This window comes from Saccopteryx leptura, chromosome 7, assembly GCF_036850995.1.
Source record: "Saccopteryx leptura isolate mSacLep1 chromosome 7, mSacLep1_pri_phased_curated, whole genome shotgun sequence".
NCBI classification, from domain to species: domain Eukaryota; kingdom Metazoa; phylum Chordata; class Mammalia; order Chiroptera; family Emballonuridae; genus Saccopteryx; species Saccopteryx leptura.
Genome location: NC_089509.1, coordinates 101,207,360 through 101,225,075, shown reverse-complemented (window position 1 = coordinate 101,225,075; position 17,716 = coordinate 101,207,360). Strand labels below are relative to the sequence as shown.

Here is a 17,716-nt window from a genome sequence, read left to right as displayed (position 1 = left end):
TGGCCTCCATAATATATCTTTTCAAAACTTAGTATCTCTTAATATTTTTTCCTGAAGACTATTCCTTGGAGGCCCTCATTTCTCTACTCTTGTAATTCACATGACCCCAGCATCTCTGTATGTAATGAAATATATCTGAAAACAACCTCGTTTAAAAGAATAAATCTATTAAGGAGCTGAAAACTTTCTGGCGTGAAATGAAAAATATTGATTGCTTCTCACCTGTTAGCAGTGAAATCCCATCCAGTTAATTAACCTGCTCAGAGATAAAGTTTATTTCTGCCCTTCACCTTCAGCTCCAAATCTTTAAAACCATTAAACCAAGTACCTAGTCAATGAATAAATCTTCTCCCAGAGTGGCGTTCAGGGCCTTCTGTGATCTGGCTCTAGCCCACCTTTCTGACTTTATTTCCAGCTACTTACCTTTAAGTACCTTCCATTCTAGTGGAATGGGAGAACTAATGTATTTAGCATTTCCCGCAGCAACAAATATGCTTCCCTCCACTGAATTCTACATATTTTAACTCAGTTCAGATGTCATTTCTTGAGAAGGACTTTCTGGAGCTCAGGCATCTTAACCTTCCCCCACTTTTCCTAATTGCTGCCTAGTTGTAAATGTTAATTACCATCTTATTCTAAACACTCCCAAAACTTTGTATGCCTTTGTAAGCATTTATTATTTTATACCTCCTATTATGTTATGTAAACATTTATAATACTAGACTCTTGAGGATGCGATTCCAATTTATTTTTGTGTTCCCAACACCTTCCAACACAATGCCTTGCCTATAATTAGTGTTCAGTAAATATTTTTTGAATGCTTAAATGGAGATTCATTGATTTAACATTTTCTTTATTGTGGCTTTTTCTCTTGAGGCTCACAAGCACCGCTTCATCATCAGCACAGAGAGACTCTAACTCAGTGAAGTGCTTTTCAGTATTTACATTATATTTAAAACAGAACTCTCAAGCCTTTCGTTCTTTCTGAAGACAGTCCTTTTGTTGCTTCCCATCCTTAGCAGCCTTCTGTTTCCAGAAATCATTTTGCTTTCAGTGGAAGGGTTGGGAAAGACAGTCTTCTTAGGGATATCGTCCTTTCTATGACTCTGAATACAGGTTTCATATGGCTTTTTTATCTCCAGTCCCAATTTACTTGCATGCCACACTTGGAGCTAGTATTTTGCCAGCACAAAAACCAAATGATCAATTTTAGGTCAAGCAGATATTCAGTCATGTATGAGAGCCCTCATATGTATATGTCTAGCTTGAAGGGGAGAAATATGATAGCTTTGCTAAACAAAAAGCCATTCATTCATTTATTCATTCATTCATTCTGTGTTCATTTTCTTGATCACGCACCAGAGTTTAGGCACTATATGATGTGCTGATGATACAAGTATAAATACTGGGTCCTGCCTTCAAGCTCTGAGTCTTGTAAAGGGAGATAAATGCATGATGAGACTATTATTACAGAGTGTGACTTGCACAATGTCAGAGGTGGGCACAGGGTGATGTGGAGCACAAAGAATTTTCTTTGAGAGCGGCTGAATTTTTTAAACAAAGAAATTTTCTTTGCAGCACAGTGGTCATGCTGATATCAATAATATACACATTATTTTGTACTTGTTAATAGCATCAGCATCATCTTCAAATCACTCACTATGGGCCAGTTCTCAACAGCCTTGGTGGGTGTTGAAGCATGATTCAAACAAATAGCCACACTCAGCAAAGGGGTAAATATTTTTTTATTCATAGGGCTAAACTTCACGCCAATGATATTTTGGTGCAGAGATTTTGAATGTTATTTTATCTGTGGCTCCAGCATTTCTAAGGACATTACCACAGCTGTGTGGATGACTCATTGGGATAGCTTGTCCAAGTCTATGGCTCTGGAAGGGTGAGGTGATGGGGTGGGGAGAATGTCTATGAGAAAAGGCAAGAAAGCAATGTGCGAACATTGAGTATTTGTACAGACCACTTCTTATTTTTCTTGCTCTTCACATTTGGGGGCTATTTTTATACTAATTTCCTACTTTTCTGCTCACTAGAAACTTCTTGAGAAGAACAGGGCAGGGTGACATGAGTCAGATGCAGAAATAAGAAGAGAAATTCAAATCTATTTCAAATGACCTCCTGTCAATGTCTCAGTGAAAGGCTGGAAATATTAGTTAAGATGAGGCTGCAATATTACTTTAGACTCTTCCACTCTACGATAGAAAGAGGTCAATGGCTCGGAGTAATGAATGATAACTGTGGTGATGGTGGTGGTGGTCATAATCCATTCAACAAATATGCATTGAGCACCTACTATATGCCATCACTGACCTAAAAAAGAATCTCTGGAACTTAATACTTTCCCTCCGTGTTGGAAGTATTTCTTTTTCATTAGTTCCTAATCATGAAGGGCTTGTTCTCCATTAAGTCCCCACATCAGCGCGAGAATCACAAAACTTTCTCTCTTCCAAAGCTTGCAGAGTGATGTCTGCTTAAAATGTTTATATGAGCAGGGCAATGTGCAGGTTGAGCAGAGCAGGTTCAGATGTAGAAGTCTGTGTATGTGCCTTGAGGAGGGTAGTGATAGTGTATAGTGGGAAGAAATTCTACAACCATGCTATCCACCGATACTTTCCAGCTGGGGGTGGAGGGTGGGGTGGGAATACACGTTAATACCTGAATCGCTACCCTCCAACCTACTTGCCTTTCTCCCTCTTCCTCCGCTTTGTTCCCTCCTCCCTTCCTTTCTAAATCCCTCCCTCTCCTCCTTCCTTCCATTTCCCTTGGTCCCTCCCCACCCCTTTCCCTCGCTCAGTTCCTCTCTCCTCTCGCTCTCACTCCCTCCAGTCTCTTTCCCTCTCACCCCCTTTCCCTCCTCCATCCCTCCGCGGCGTCTGCGTCAGGCCCCCACCTGCCCGGCTCGCTGGGGTCTGGGTGGGAGCTGTCCACTCGCCCGGGGTGCTGAATGCAGCAGCAGCAGCAGCGGCGGTGGCGGATCGCTCGCTGCTCTCTTCGCTCCAGGAACATTGTTGCCAGTCTTCGGACGGTCAACTCACAGCCCACGCCGCCTCTCTTCCAGCACCACCCCTTTGGGAACTGAGCCAAGGGGGGCAGCAGCCGAGGCGGCGGGTGCTGAGCAACGGCGGAAGACGAGACAACACCTGGAGACAGCCTGGAATCTGATTTGCTTTCTCTCGCCTTTTTATAAGAGATATATTTATCTACGGTTTTGGGGGGAGTCGCGAGGACCTCGCCGGAGCTAAGTGCTGACTGCATCCCACCTGGGCCACGCTGCTTCGTTTCCCTCTCCCCACCTTCAACTGGCACCGCAAACAAGCCTTACCTCGTCGCATCTGCGAGGAGAGGTAGCAACAGCGAGCCCAGCCAGCCAGAGGCAGTGGAGAGGAGGGAGTGGCGGCTTGGGGGTGGGGTGGGGGGGGCGCGGAGAGCCGGCCGAGGCCGCCCTTGGGTGGGTGGGGGGGTTAGCGGGGACAGAGCTGCCGTGAAGACCCGGCGGCCGCCCTCCGTCGCCCCCACCCCTTCAGAAGCACTCTTCCCCGATTATTTGAGAATCGAATTCTTCTGCTGCTGCTAGTATCATTTCATTTTTATTACCCCCCCCCCTTTCTCGCTCCTCAGCCGCCCCCACCCTTACGCCTGCCTCGCCTCGGGTTGCATGGCAGCCTTGCCCCGGCGCGGGGGCTCAGGGCCGGCCCCCCGGGAAGGAGGAGAAGGAGAAGGCGGATCATGAAGCCTGAAGTCGCGGCCGCGCCGGACGGCGAGCAGCAGCCCGAGGACGAGCCAGAGCAGCCCCCGCCCCGGAGACACCCGGACGCCGACCGGCCGTCGCCACCGCCTCCACAGCAGCCTCGGCGGCCGCGGGCACGCCCGGAGCCAGACGAGGAAGGCGACAGCCGCCCAGCAGCGAAGGAAAAGGAGGAGAACGCAAGGCCACCACTCGCCCGCCTGGCCCTGCCCTTCTCCCCGCCCTTGTCTCTCGCCGGAGAGGACCTTTGATGGAGCCCCGGGGAGGGGGCCACGGCTTTACCGAGGGCCGCTGGGGTAGACCGGGGGCCGAGATCATGTAACTACTCCTTCCTTCCGTCTCGTCCTCCAAGCCTCTCTTCTGCACCCCTTTTCTCTGCTCCGGTGCCTCCTGTCCCTCACACACACCCTTCTAGCTAGGATCTTAATACTCAAGAAGAAGGTGCTCTGCAAGGGTTAAAAGATCTTTTCTTTTTTCCCCTTTCTTTCCTCTTCCCCACCTCTAGCCTCCTAATTGGCGTCCCCTTTCTGGGCAGCCCTTTGGCTGCCGAGGCAAAGCACAAGCCCCTGGCCCGAGTTCACCTGCAATCCCTCCCCCCCTCCAACTGCTCTCTTAAAAGCAAGGCTGGTGCTTCTGGGGTTAATTGCCCCAATTTTCTGCCCAGGAGAATTAAAACTCGTCCCAACCTCCCTTCTTTCCCACCTTACCTCAACCCCCCCCCCCCACACACACACACAACCAATCTTTTGCTACCTGAGGAAAACAATCTTTTCTCTCACACGTGTAGCCCTCAATTCTTCACTGAGCTAGCTTGCCCTAATCCCAGCTCAGTCCACTCCAAATTTTATTTATAATCTTCCCCACTTTTTTTTTTTTTTCATACAAGAAAAAAAAGAATCCTACTGCCTAGGAATTTGAGAGCAACCCAATAATCATCTCCTGGGGAACTTTTTAACAATCAGACCTTCTCAAGGCCCTAACAGCCTATCCTCAACATTTTTTTTTACCCCTCTGCCCCTACTGGTGCCCCCAAGTCAAAGGCAGAAAGGAGGCACCTTGAGCAAAGCCTCAAGTTGGACTGGTAAGGGTGGAGGGCTAGAAAACCGTTTATTACTGGGCTTTTCCAGGTGAAATTCAGAGTCAGTGACTTGCAGCCCTCAGTCCTGGGGGCAATTTATTTGTTAGTTGGAGGGGCTCTAAGAGGAGCCAGTGAGAAAGCAGACTCCAGCATAACACAGATACGCGGTGGACCTCCCCGAACCATCCTGTTTTCTGTCGAGACTCCAGCTGCCCTTTCCGGGCTCTCTGCTTCCACTGGGTACATGCTGATGCCCCTGAGCGGGCTGCTCTGGTGGTGCTGCTGCTGCTACTGCTGTGCCTGGTACCGCTGTGGACTGTGCACTCCGGCTCCCCAGATGTTGCGCCACCAGGGTCTCCTCAAGTGCCGCTGCCGCATGCTCTTCAATGACCTGAAGGTTTTCCTCCTGCGGCGCCCCCCTCCAGCGCCCCTGCCCATGCACGGCGATCCCCAGCCCCCCGGTTTGACGGCCAACAACAACACCCTTCCGGCTCTGGGTGCCGGAGGGTGGGCAGGCTGGAGGGGCCCTCGAGAAGGAGTGGGCAGGGAGACCCCTCCTCTGCCACCGCTGCCACCTTCTGTGGAGGATGACTGGGGTGGCCCAGCCACCGAGCCACCTGGCTCGCTGCTCAGCAGTGCCTCCTCAGATGACTTCTGTAAGGGGAAGGCCGAGGATCGCTACTCGCTGGGCAGCAGCCTGGACAGTGGCATGAGGACCCCGCTGTGCCGCATCTGCTTCCAGGGGCCAGAACAGGTGAGCCCGTTTCCTCTTTACCTCCTTTCCTGTGGTGTCTCCAGATCTTGCAGGTGGCTCGCTCCTCACCTGCTTGCTCTGGGGAGCCATTATGTTGTGTCTAATGTGTGGACTGTAAGTTTTAAGGGTTTCCTCAATGATGTTTCTTCTGGTTAAGTTTTCCCAAGAGGTGTCTGGTGTCTGACAGAGCCTGTTTGGTGGCTCAGCTGTATCCTGGTTTTTGCATATTTCCTTCCAATGCTAGTATTTTCAATTCCATGCAGAAATTCCATAAGTGTCCTCAGAATAGAAGATCCAGAAATCAGAAGCAATGAAATGATGGAAGTTGGTGGTCCATTCGTGCTTGTTGTAAAGACACCCTTTTATCTGATTTGTTGTTAGTGACATTTACCCCAGCCCATCTTCAGCCCCAGGTTCCAACTTCTTCGCTCCATGAAAGTGTGCAGAGATCTTGTCCTCCTTCCCTATCCTCACAGACGGAAACCCTCCGAGCCTGTACCTGTTCTTTCGTTTTGAGACTGCCCCCTCCCATATTATATTGCATTTTCAGCAGTGGGCTTTAGTCACTGCAGAGGAAATGGAGAGAGATTCTCAGGCCAAGAAGGCTACAGTTTGCTAAGACACTTCTTGGCAGATTCAAGTTTTTCATAGGTTGAAAGCAAATAGGTAAGTGGAGTGAGAGTGAGTTTAAGGGAAACAGAGAAGCCAGTAGGGAATCTTGTCATATCCATTCCCCTTTTCAAGCCTGAAGCACTTCAACTTAGATTGTCCCTTCAACTCTCCCAGTCCAGGATAGGGCATGGCAAGTACCTCATCAACCAGAGTCTTCCCAAGTCTGAGAGTTCTCACTACCCCATTCATTCAGATTTTCACTGACATACTTACTCCACTCCTTTGAGCTCCACTTCCATTCTAGTGTCTGCAGTGATGGATAGCACGTTCACATTCTTCCAGAGTCATATTGTAACAACACTTTCCATAGCATCCCAGATCTGAAAGTCCAATCTAGTCAGTCATGCTGGCGAAACAATATTCACTTGCACCTTGGGCAAGGTTAAGTGATCACATCAGCCACTTCTTCTCTGATTCCCCGGAAGTGAAGGGAAGACTTCTGGGTGCCCCCCCCCCCGAACAAATGTCAGTGCATTAGGATGCCATGTGGTGTTCCCAGGTGGTCCTGGTCCTTGTTGAGGGCTGGCTCTGTGAGAAGTTTAGTTGACATTTTCATTCACTTGATCTCTGTTCTGAATGGAATAGATGATGACTAGGGTCACAGCCTGGGCATTATGAGGGGAGGAGATGTAGGTCTCAGGGAGAATGAATCATCTCTGAGAGGTTGAAGGCTGGATTCCTCCTACTTGTGATGAGGATTGCCTGAAGTCCAGGTGAAGAACTGCCCAGAGTGGAGGGTTCCTGTTAGGGGAGAAGGTCCAGCATCCCTACTCAGTACCGTTCTTACAGTCCTTCAGCTCCGGTGTTGGGCCTCAGCAGACACGGCGGAATGGCTCAGCTGGAAGCGAGAGGACGGCTCACTTTGGGAGCACACCTGGTCAGGACCTTGCCCCTATCAGGAGCCTCAACTGTTCCAAAAGAAGGAATTGTTTTTGGTTTCTTTCTTCTCCCATCTGTGCTGGCTCAGGTCTGCATGTCATAGGGGCTTCTGGCAGGGCGGCTTCTAGTAAGAGCATCCTTGTCTACAGAGAACAGCAGGACCTGAAGCCTGTTTTGGATGGTATTTCACCTGCTGTGTGAACTTCAAATAGCTTTATGCTTCTGGGTCCCTTCTCCAACTTCTGTGATTTCAAGACACCTTTTTCTGTCCCCTCTCATTTTCTTATACGTGTTGGGAAGATCCAGGAGGTAATGAGCATAAAAAATGCCTTGAAAGGGATTAAAATATAATAGCATGTATTTTGATCATGAAAAAGCAGTATTTTTGTTGAGAAAAGAATGAAATCATTAAAAATATTTTGAAACACTCTCATGTGCTACAGTGTTGGATCAGAGATTAGGAGCTTTTCTTTCTTGTTTATTATTTTTATGATGTGTCATAAAGAAAGCATTGACTTAAAAAGCTAACATTGAGAAAGAATGGGTTCTATTATTATATGGAAAAAATAAGATATTGTGTCAGCATTAAGATAGGATCAAATTAAATATTTCCTGCATATAATTATTATATTTGGGGTGTTTGCTTTATCTGTACAGGAACCAGGAGATTATAAGAAGACTGTGATATAGAAGTATTAAGAGAAACGTAGGTTAGATAGAGAACACATTTTTTCACTTTTTTGTTCATTTTCCTCCATAGCATTTCAATGAGGAAGGGAGACAAAGAGGGAGGAGGCGGGGAAAACTTTCTAGAGAATGGAGAGAGGGAGAGAGAGAGTGGGGGTGGAGAGAGAAGCTGAGATTTCAGTATCTTCGTTTTTGTCCAGGGAGAGAGCTGTCCAGCAATTGCCCCCACGTGTCCTGGGAAGGAGTGCAGACAGTGTTTAATCTTGGGGCGGAATGTCTTGGTCCTTTCTCCGCCTAAACAAAGGGACCGAACAGCTCGCCAGTCATTTGCCACTATTCCAAGGGCTAAAGGACTGCCAGAAATGACATGTGGTCTCTTTCTGCCAAGGGCTTATAATGTATGTGGTGAGGGGCGATGAAAGGGTCCAAATAGCACCACGTATTTTTAAAGGGTTTTGTATTATTCATTCATCCACGCGTTTAATACCTAAGGAGTAGGCATCTACAGTGTGTCAGGTGATGTTGTAGGCACTGAGTATCCAGGAGTGGACAAAACAGATGAAACTGCTCTCCTGAATCTGACAGTCTAGTGGAGATGCAGAAATTGACAAACTACCAGATAAATCAGGTGAGTTTAGATGGTGTTGAGTGCCCCGATGAAAGTGAAACAGAAAAATGAGAGGGACAGGAATAAAAGGGAGAGCTTGGGAAAGAAGCAGCTACATGAGATAGCGCGATCAGGAGCAGCCTTCCTAAGCCCTCTGAGCCGACACCTGCGCGATGAGAAGGACCCCCTGGCGCATAGGTCTGAGGAAGGACACTCCAGATGGAGGCAACAGCAGGCGCAAAGGCCTCAGTGTGAACAAGCTGAGCATGTTTGAGAAACAGAGGAGAGGACAAGAGGACAGGGAGGGACAGGTGTGAGCAAATGCTCTGAGAGACAGCGTGGCTTCATACTGGAAAGTTGATCGAGTGCCCACTCTTTCTCTCAGCCATTCATTCAGGTTGGACAGGGGTCAAGGGTCCATGAGAGTGTGAGACAAGAGCCCAGTTGCCATCCCTTCACTCTCCGTCCCTAGTTCACTTCGAGGCACAGTGAACCTTGGTGGGTGAGCTGAGGTCTCTGAAGCCGGATGGCCCCAGTTTGAGTCTGAACAAATGGCATAGCCTCTCTGTGCCTCATTTGTAGAACCGGGATAAGGATAATAGGTTCCAGTTCATAAGGTCCTTCGGCGCATCCGATCAGTCAACATGGCTAAAGCAGTATTGTCACAGTGTGTTGTTGTCTCAGAAGCAAGGGAATATACCCTCTGCCTCATTGAAGAGGCAAAAGTTGTTTCCTGGCTCCCGGTCTGGCAGGAGTACTGCTGTGATCGTGGTCTGGTTGTGTTCGTAGCTTGTTTCTTGTGCACTCGCAGTGCTCTAGGCAGAGTGCTGCTCCTGTTTCCACCATCAAGTGTCTTTATTAAGTGCCAACCTATTCCTGCTGCTCTGCTGAGCAGGGTCTAAAGGCACAGGGACAATGTGGCCCTGCCCTCTGGGAGTTGCACAGTCTAACCCAGACATCACAGAGGCAGATCGAGATCAAGAACACGCAGTGAGTCGCAGGTGAATTACAGTCAAATCGGGTCCAAGAAAGGGATGCATGTTTCAAAGCGGCTAGTGTGTGGGGTGCCTATTCAGAGAGGCAAGTGGGAGAATTCGCTACCTTTTCTCCAATTAGTCAGACAAGGCTTCTTGCCTGTTGCTGCTTGAAGACCAAGTGAGATGAAACAGACTGAGTTTAGAAAGCTAGAAGCAGAAGAGATGTGAGACACAAGGGTACCTGGACAAAGAGGTGAAACTGCCTTCCAGGCTGGGCCAGCTGTGGAGCACCTGGAAGTGGGTACCAGGATAAGATCCACCATGGCCGTGGTGGTGGAAGGGCACCTGCTTTGGACCTGATGGGAAACAGGAAATGAGTCTGGCAGAGATTAATGAGCATAGTCTACCTCTCATTCTTCCTGGGGTCTGTGTCCCTGGAGCTCCGTGTTCAAAAGCAGTAGGAATAGTGTGGAATATTTTGTGTTTTGGGTTCTTGGAGAGTAAGAGAAGGGTCTTTGCAGAGCTTTAAAAAACCTGGAGACCTCAAGATGCAATGAGAACCCTGGAAGTAGAGCTCAAATAGAGCATTTTAGAAGAGACCCAAATGGTGCATTATTTTCTTACTACAATTTGACATTTCGCTGTGTGATTAATTAATATTTGTCTCCACAAAGAACAGACCCAGCCCTAACCTTCATGGACCCTTGGGCAAGAGTATAGATAAAGGCTCACATGTCATGGGTCAAGATGCTTAAAAGTAATAAATCCAGCAAACAAACTGTTAAATAAAGTGCATCTTATTCTCCTACCCTGACAAATATACCTGCAAAACATCCTGGAAGACAGGTTTGAATTCAGAACTGTTATGAGTCCTCTTAGCTCTGTGCCAGCCCGGTAGGGATATCTGGCCTTGGACTGTAGACCACTCTGGTGCCCTTTCCAACTGCTGGCTCCATCTATGATGACCCTTGGACACACGCAAGTGGACATTCCATCTGGCTTGTCCAATCTCTATGCATGCCACTCCCAAACAGCTCTCCCTTGTCTCTCTTCTGTTTAACTTGAAGAATCTTGAAGGTCTTAGGAGCAAACTCATGGCCCAAGAAAGAGAAATTTCAGAGTCCCGGGTAATTGGTGCATGTCCTAGAAGAGGGGTGTGTCTCCTTGACTCTGCAGACTCCTCGCCCTCCGGGAAGGGTGCAGCTGAAGAAGAGGCAGAGCGGGGTCCTCTAAAGCTAGAAACCCTCTTGCCTGGGCCTCAGGGGGGCACTGCAGAGGGCTGTGAAACCCCTGGAAGCAGCAACTTGGTGTATTTACTCATCCTTGGGTCATCAGTTCCCAATCTAGTCCCTGACACCTGCTTTTTACTCTAAAACAGGGGTCCCCAAACTTTTTACACAGGGAGCCGGTCCACTGTCCCTCAGACCGTTGGAGGGCCGCCACATACAGTGCTCCTCTCACTGACCACCAATGAAAGAGGCGCCCCTTCCGGAAGTGCAGCGGGGGGCGGATAAATGGCCTCAGGGGGCCGCATGCGGCCCCGCAGGCTGTAGTTTGGGGACACCTGCAGTCTAAAGCATTTGTTGAATGAATGTGCCGCTAGACTAGAGCTCATTCAGTGGGCAGCTCCACAGGTAGAGGCACTGGGGAGAAAAGACCAGGGGAAAAGGTACTGATATCAAAGGCGGGAGGTGTGCTGGGCAGAAGAGGGGGCAGAAGATACCTGTTCTGTGGGACCACGAAGGGCAGGGCCTTGGCCAGTGATGGAATTTCCAGAGACGCCAACTTGTGTTTTGCTATTAGACCGCACTTCCTACCAAAGCTGTGCCCAGAGAGGGCGGGCTGTTTGGGAAGGGGGCTCACATGGGTGACTGGGATTCGTGATCTTCAAGATCCCTCTGAGCTTGAGAGCTGGGCTTCATTTCAATGACATGTAATGGGAGGGTCCAGAGAGATTTTTAATCCAAGCAGAAAGAGACGAGCCTGCAGCCCTTTCCAACTCCAGGGGTCATTCTCATCCCGGGGTATCTAGTGCCAGTGTGTGTGGTACCCGGCACGTGCAAATGTGTCTTCAGCAAAGATTTCAAAGGACGGTCTCCACCCTGTGTTCATAAAAATCCACCAGTGTTCCAACTCTTCACTGGGAGATGATGTAAGAATGTTCATACCCAACCATTGGTTCCCTAGTATCTCCCAGATTTAGCTCTCATTATTTACAGGTGCACACATGCACATGCAAACAAATCAAACACTGAGTGCATCTGTCTCGCTTCCACGAACCAAATTAGATATTGGAATAGAGGAGACACCTGGTGTCTTGACAGTGGGGAGTGATTGTCACCTCAGTGGTCCGTAAATCCTCTAACAGTAGACACTTTGGGATAATCCTTCTTCTCTTTCCAGCCTGCATCTCCTTGTGGTGGGCTGGCTAATTTACTGGGTGTGGCTTCTAGCTGAGATCCCCGTACAGAGTCACTTTAATAAAACTGGTGAGGGCAAGAGTGAAACATGCATTTCAAAGGAGCCTGGGAGAAGAAAGAAGAGACATTGAAAATTCTCCCTCCCTCTCTCTTTTCCCCTCCCTCTGCCCCCTCTCTTTTCCAGCTGGTATGTTGGAGAAGCCCGGTTGAGGCTTGTGAGTTGGGGGAGGGAGAGTAGGTTTGACGGGGAGAGGATACTAGAAGGAGTGTGGGAATGAGCGAGCTGCTTCTTGTTTGCTGGGATGGAAGCCAAGTTGGAAGCGAGCCCGGACGTAAAGGCGCTGGCGAGTGGATGCTGGTCAGCTGCGCTGCACCCTACCCCCCTCTGAGAGGTGCCATATGTAAGACAGCGTCGACGTGTGCAGCTATGCTGAGTACACATGCGACAGCTCCCTCTGCATGGGTGAAAAGTGAGGTTAGGGTGCACATGGAACTGACTGCCTCGCGACACAATAGGGAAAACTGAGTGATACAAACTGTTAGAAAAATAGAGGGGGTTCTGCAAATAAGGCTTCTGTCCCTTTCCAGGACCCAAGCTCATGAGGGGAACATGTGGGCCCCAGTCTTGGACCCAGCTCACTGTTCTAATGAGGATTTCTCCAGGGGGCTGTGCTCAGAGGTGTTGAGGAGCACAGTTCAGATCAGTTTCCTTCTTCATGGAGAGGTTACTTTGGATGCGAACGAAGAAAATCAACATCAGTTTCTCCAAAAGAAGCCTGTTGCAGCCACCATAGCAGCTAGCCTAGGGCTGTGCATACAGTAGGGGCTCAGTGTTTGTTGACCCCTCCCCTCCTTCCTGGCACATGCTCACTCCAGACTGATATTTGGTCCCTCGTATACACATGGTAGAAGGTATATTTGTGTGTGAATGCAAGTTAAAGAACCAGGCAGAGGGAATAGGGATGAGCCCTTACAAGTCCTTCTACCCTGTCCAGACTCATTTTCTGATTCTACAAGGACACATGGTGATGATTCTTGTCCTAGTAATCATAGTATCATTACGCTGGCTGGAGACCACTTGGCCAGGAACAGAGTATTCTCCTTCTATCGCAGGATAATGAGAAGAAGAGAGGCTTCAAAGTCAGAAAGACATGGCCAATCTGGGCCCTTCCCAGCTGGGTGGTCTTGGGCAACTTACTTAACTTTCCTAGACCTATATTTCCTTGTTTACAAAACAGGAATACAATCTGAGCTTGAACACTTGTTGTAAGGTGTGGACATGTATGAAAGTCTGGGCACGCAGCAGCTGTTCATTAAAGGGGAGCGATATCCCCATTCTCTCAGTGTGACTCAGAGACCTGGCGTGGGACCCCTGGAGCACACTTGCTGCTCTTCCTACTACTAACGCCTTAAAGACATCAGATGCTGTTATCTGCAACCACAGTAAATCCCCAGCTGTTTTTGTGCCTGACACCAGGGATGCACATTTAGAACCAGTGTCTCTGTTCAGCAGACATTTGGCTCTGGCCTAACGACCCAGCTGAGCTTCTTTTTTCCCCTGCCTGGGTCCCTCATTCCCAGCGTAGCTGTCCTCAGCCATCTCCGTCACCACCACCACGTTCCTGACAGAGCTTTAGTAGGCAGCACTCTCTTAGCATGAACTGTGTAGAAAGACACTTTCCCAGGTTTCCCAGGTTCTGAGTCCCTAGCGGGCAGGAGAAGACCCTGCACCCAGAGGAGTGTGGAGAGGAAGTGGCAGGAAAAAACCCTCAAATTGTGACAGCAAGATGTTTGCATCCCTAGACTAGTGTCTCTGAGAGCCTCAGCTGGGATGGCTGCCCCAGACAGACATGACGTGAAGTTTAAATAACGTTGATCCTCAAGTGAGAACATTGTTCTTTTCAGTTTGCTCTCATGCCTTACGATTATGTCCGGGATTTTAAAATCTCATTGGAGTGATAATGTGTCTTTAACACCTTTCTAACACTTGTCAATCTCTTTTGTAAACAAAGAGAGGAGGCACCAGGCTCAGAGCCTTTGGATGCACTGTAATATCTAGCTAGACTTTGTTAATCTTGTTTTGTTTGTATTTGTGTGTAGCTATTCTTTAAAAAAAGAAAAAACTAATAGACTTTATATTTATTTATTTTTTTTGTGTGGCAGAGACAGAGAAAGAGTGAAGGACAAACACACAGGAAGGGAGAGAGATAAGAAGCATCAATTCTTTGTTGCGGCACCTTAGTTGTTCATTGATTGCTTTCTCATATGTGCCTTGACCAGGGGGGCTACAGCAGACCAAGTGACCCCTTGCTCAAGCCAGCAACCTTGGGCTGAAGCTGGTGAGTTTTGCTCAAACCAGATGAGCCCACGCTCAAGCTGGCGAGCTCGGGGTTTCAAACCTGGGTCTTCTGCATCCCAGTCCGATGTTTTATCCACTGCACCACCACCTGGTCAGGCTATAGATACATATTTTAAACAGTTTCAGGTTTCAAGCAAAACTGAACTGAAAGTACAGAGCTCTCATAAACTTTCCTGCTTCCCACTCCTCAGCTTGCCTCCCTGACCATCTACATCCTGCACCACAGTGTGCATTTGTTACAGTGGATGAACTAACATGACACATTGTCACGCAAAGTGTCTGTGTTTACACTGGGGTCACTCCTGGTCTTGTATATCCTAAGGGTTCTGACAAATGCATAAATGGCTTGGATCTACCATTATAGACTCAAACAGAGTGATTTCACTGCCTTAAAAATACATCTATTCATCCCTCTGCTCCAACCTGGAACTCTAGGCAGTACAGACTGGCCTTTTTCAGACTGTCATGTAGTTGGAATCAGACAGTATGTAGCCTTTGCAGACTGCTCCCTTCACGTAGTAATATGCATTCACAGTTCCTCCATGTCTTTTCATGGCTCGATAGCACATTTCTTTTTAGCTCTGAATAATATTTTCTGATACGGATGTTCCACGGCCTGTCTGTCTATTTATTCTTTCTTTGGTAAATGATACCAGTTTTTAAATATATATATATGGTAGTGGCAAAAAACTCTCCTTTATAAGTAAACTTATAAGTAAATATGTAAGACACTTAAGAAAAATGTTAAGTATAAAGAAGGCACGCGAATCAATTGAAAAGAAGTGACTGAAGTTTGGGTCACACTGACCTGAGCTGCACGCTTTCCAGCAGTCGTTCTGAGACATTCGTGGGGTGCCCAAAAGGGCCTCGGGAAGGGGCGATGCAAAGTCTCTGGCCATAGTTCCAGGGTGCCGCCCCGGAGTCTGCACGGTCAACTCAACCCGACAGTTCTGAAGTAGGTGATCGCTTCAGGAATACAGTGTGTGGGGCAAGTTTGAGGAGGCAGCTAAATGGGGAGGAGAAATGCCTCCACCCGCCCTGAGGTTCCCAGACATACAAGGAACAGGGGTGTGCGCACCGGAGAGGAAGGGAGGGCACCGGACCACGTGCCTGGAAAGGAAGTGAGGCGCGTCCCTCCACACAGAGGCGGGAAGGGAGGCCTCTTTCAGCTCGCTGTCCCTGCCTCCGTGACCTGACAGCTACGCATTTCGGGTAGGGGGGCCGCAAGGTGGAAGAGTCTCACCCACATGGGACTGTAACATGAGGGAAACGCAAACTAGACTTGCGTTAAGTCAGAGAGCACTGGGGGTTTCTCTGCTGCCCTGGTTCATTTGCCTGGCTAAGACAACCAGCAGTTCCCACTCCTGAATCACCGTATCACCCATGTATAAGACGCTCCCATAGAAAACATGCACCTTAATTTTGGGGCCCAAAATTTGGAGAGAAAAAAAAAAAAACAAGCGGAAAAAAGTGGGAAATGCACGTTAAAAAAAAAATCTATAACCGCTGTATAAGATGCACCAAGTTTTTAGACCTCAAAAAATTTTTTTAAAAGGGTGCGTCTTAACATGAGAAAATATGGTATGTTTGGAGGGAATTCTTGAGCAAAGTCAAATCAGGGGCCTCCCTGGGGAAGCCCCAGAGTCCCCCGGCAGGATAGGACAACAGATGTTACACAGCGCGCTCCCTCACAGCTCACTGAATACAAACAATGAGGTGCTTCTGCTCAGGAATGAACGACACCATTTTTGCCTACAACTCATTGGCTGGACCTAAAAACATACCTCTGCCTAATAGCCATAGGGGTAGGGGGTGTTGTCCTCTTGGGTGTCTGGACAGAGAGGAAATCAGGTCTGAGCGAGCGCTTCCCGTCTCCCCCTCCACAGTGTTAGTACCTCCCTCTTAGGGTTGTTGTAAGAGTCAAATGAGATCACACACTGCCTGACCACTGGAAGCACTCAATGAACAGTTTTGTGTTTTGCTATTTCCTCACTTATGAAAGGAGGAGGTTGTACTCAGGAACGTCCAGTCCTTCTTAGTACTGTTGTCTTCTTCTCAGCCACATCAGGTGGCAGCCAATCCTGGGGCTGGGATGAATCCTACCCCTGCCTCTGCTGATAGACTAAGTCTCCCTGGAAGAATGAACTTAGAACTGGATCTGGAAGTTGGATCAGGGAAAGAATTTGGAAAACAGGAAATGAAGACTGTTCCAGGCATAGAAATAGCAAAAGCAAAGAATCAGAAAGGCTTCTGAAGAAAATGAACACAGTGGATAAGAACAGGGGCTTTCGTGGCCAAGCAGAACTGCTTTTGAATCCCAGTGCTGTCGTGCAGTAGGTGCGGGACGTTGAGCAAGTCACCGACAGACTCAGAATCTTCCTGTCCTCCCTTGTAGAATGGGAATGGTAGCAGTAGCATCTGTCTCGCAGGTTGTCGTGAAACTCAAATGGCTCAAATGAGATAATGCAAGTCTTGGCACAGTGTGGAATACAAACATACAATAAATTCACAATTAATGTTGTTATCTGACCTCACCAGCTTTCTATTGTCTTCCAACTTCCTTTGAGAATTTCTGCGTTGGTGTACGAATAACTGTGGGCTAGCCTCAGGTGGAGCTGCCAAGACATTATGGGAACAGATGAAACTAAATATGCCCACACCCCGCTGGTAGCCTAAGTGAAAAGTACCTCACAAATCTGCATACTTTTTTTTCAATTGCATATGAAAGCCATTGTGATGAACACATTCAAAAGCATCCTATACTTTAGTGCAGCATTGTGTCAATAAAGTATTATACTATACATAGTACAACTAGAGTCACTAGAAGCTTTGGGAAACTTTAGACATGAAAAGGAATCCAAATTGAGGGACATTCTACAAAACAACCAGCCAGTACTTTCCAAAAGGGTCAGGGTCATGACAGATGAAGAACAATGGGAGAAATGTCCCAGACTGGAGGCATCTAAGGAGGTATGACAACTAAATACAATGTGTAATCTGGATTGGATTCTGGACCAGATAAAGCACATCGGTGGGGCAGTTGGTGACATTCGAATAAGGGGGGTAAGTTAGTTAATAGTATCATGTCAATGTTAAGTTCCCAGTTTTGATCATTGTATTACAGTTCTGGAAGATGTTACCTGCTGGGAAAACAAAGTGAAGGGTTTGTTGGAATTCCTGGTGTTTTACAAGATTTTTTTTAAGTGAATGTGAAATTATTGAAAAATGAGTAATTAAAAAACAAAAATCATTTAAATGTGTATGGGGGGAGGGATGTTCTCATACTTGGAAAAACTGGGAATTACCCGTATAGGAAAAAGCGCCTGGGTTTGGTGGTTACAAAAACTTGGCTTAGAGTCCAGGCCCTATTACTCCCTAGTTGCACGGCTTTGAGCAAATCAATAAATCCTCTGAATCACAGTGTCTTCTACCTGTACCATTGAGTGAATAAACAGACTACTTCATAGAGCTGTTGTGAGCATTTAAGTAAACAGCACGTACCACAGAGCATGAAAGGAGCTCC

The 17,716-nt window shown here is 47.8% G+C and overlaps 1 protein-coding gene across 1 annotated transcript in view; it reads left to right on the top strand.

Moving 5' to 3' along the window:
* The first annotated feature begins 2,827 nt into the window (after positions 1-2,827).
* The window catches only part of MARCHF4 (membrane associated ring-CH-type finger 4), a 109,864-nt gene continuing 94,975 nt past the window's right edge, over positions 2,828-17,716 (top strand). Inside the window, exons 1-2 of the mRNA XM_066345133.1 lie at positions 2,828-3,359; positions 3,634-5,592. Of these exons, the coding sequence (XP_066201230.1) occupies positions 5,083-5,592 (510 nt within the window). The 5' untranslated portion in view covers positions 2,828-3,359; positions 3,634-5,082. The remainder of the gene's footprint in view (positions 3,360-3,633; positions 5,593-17,716) is intronic.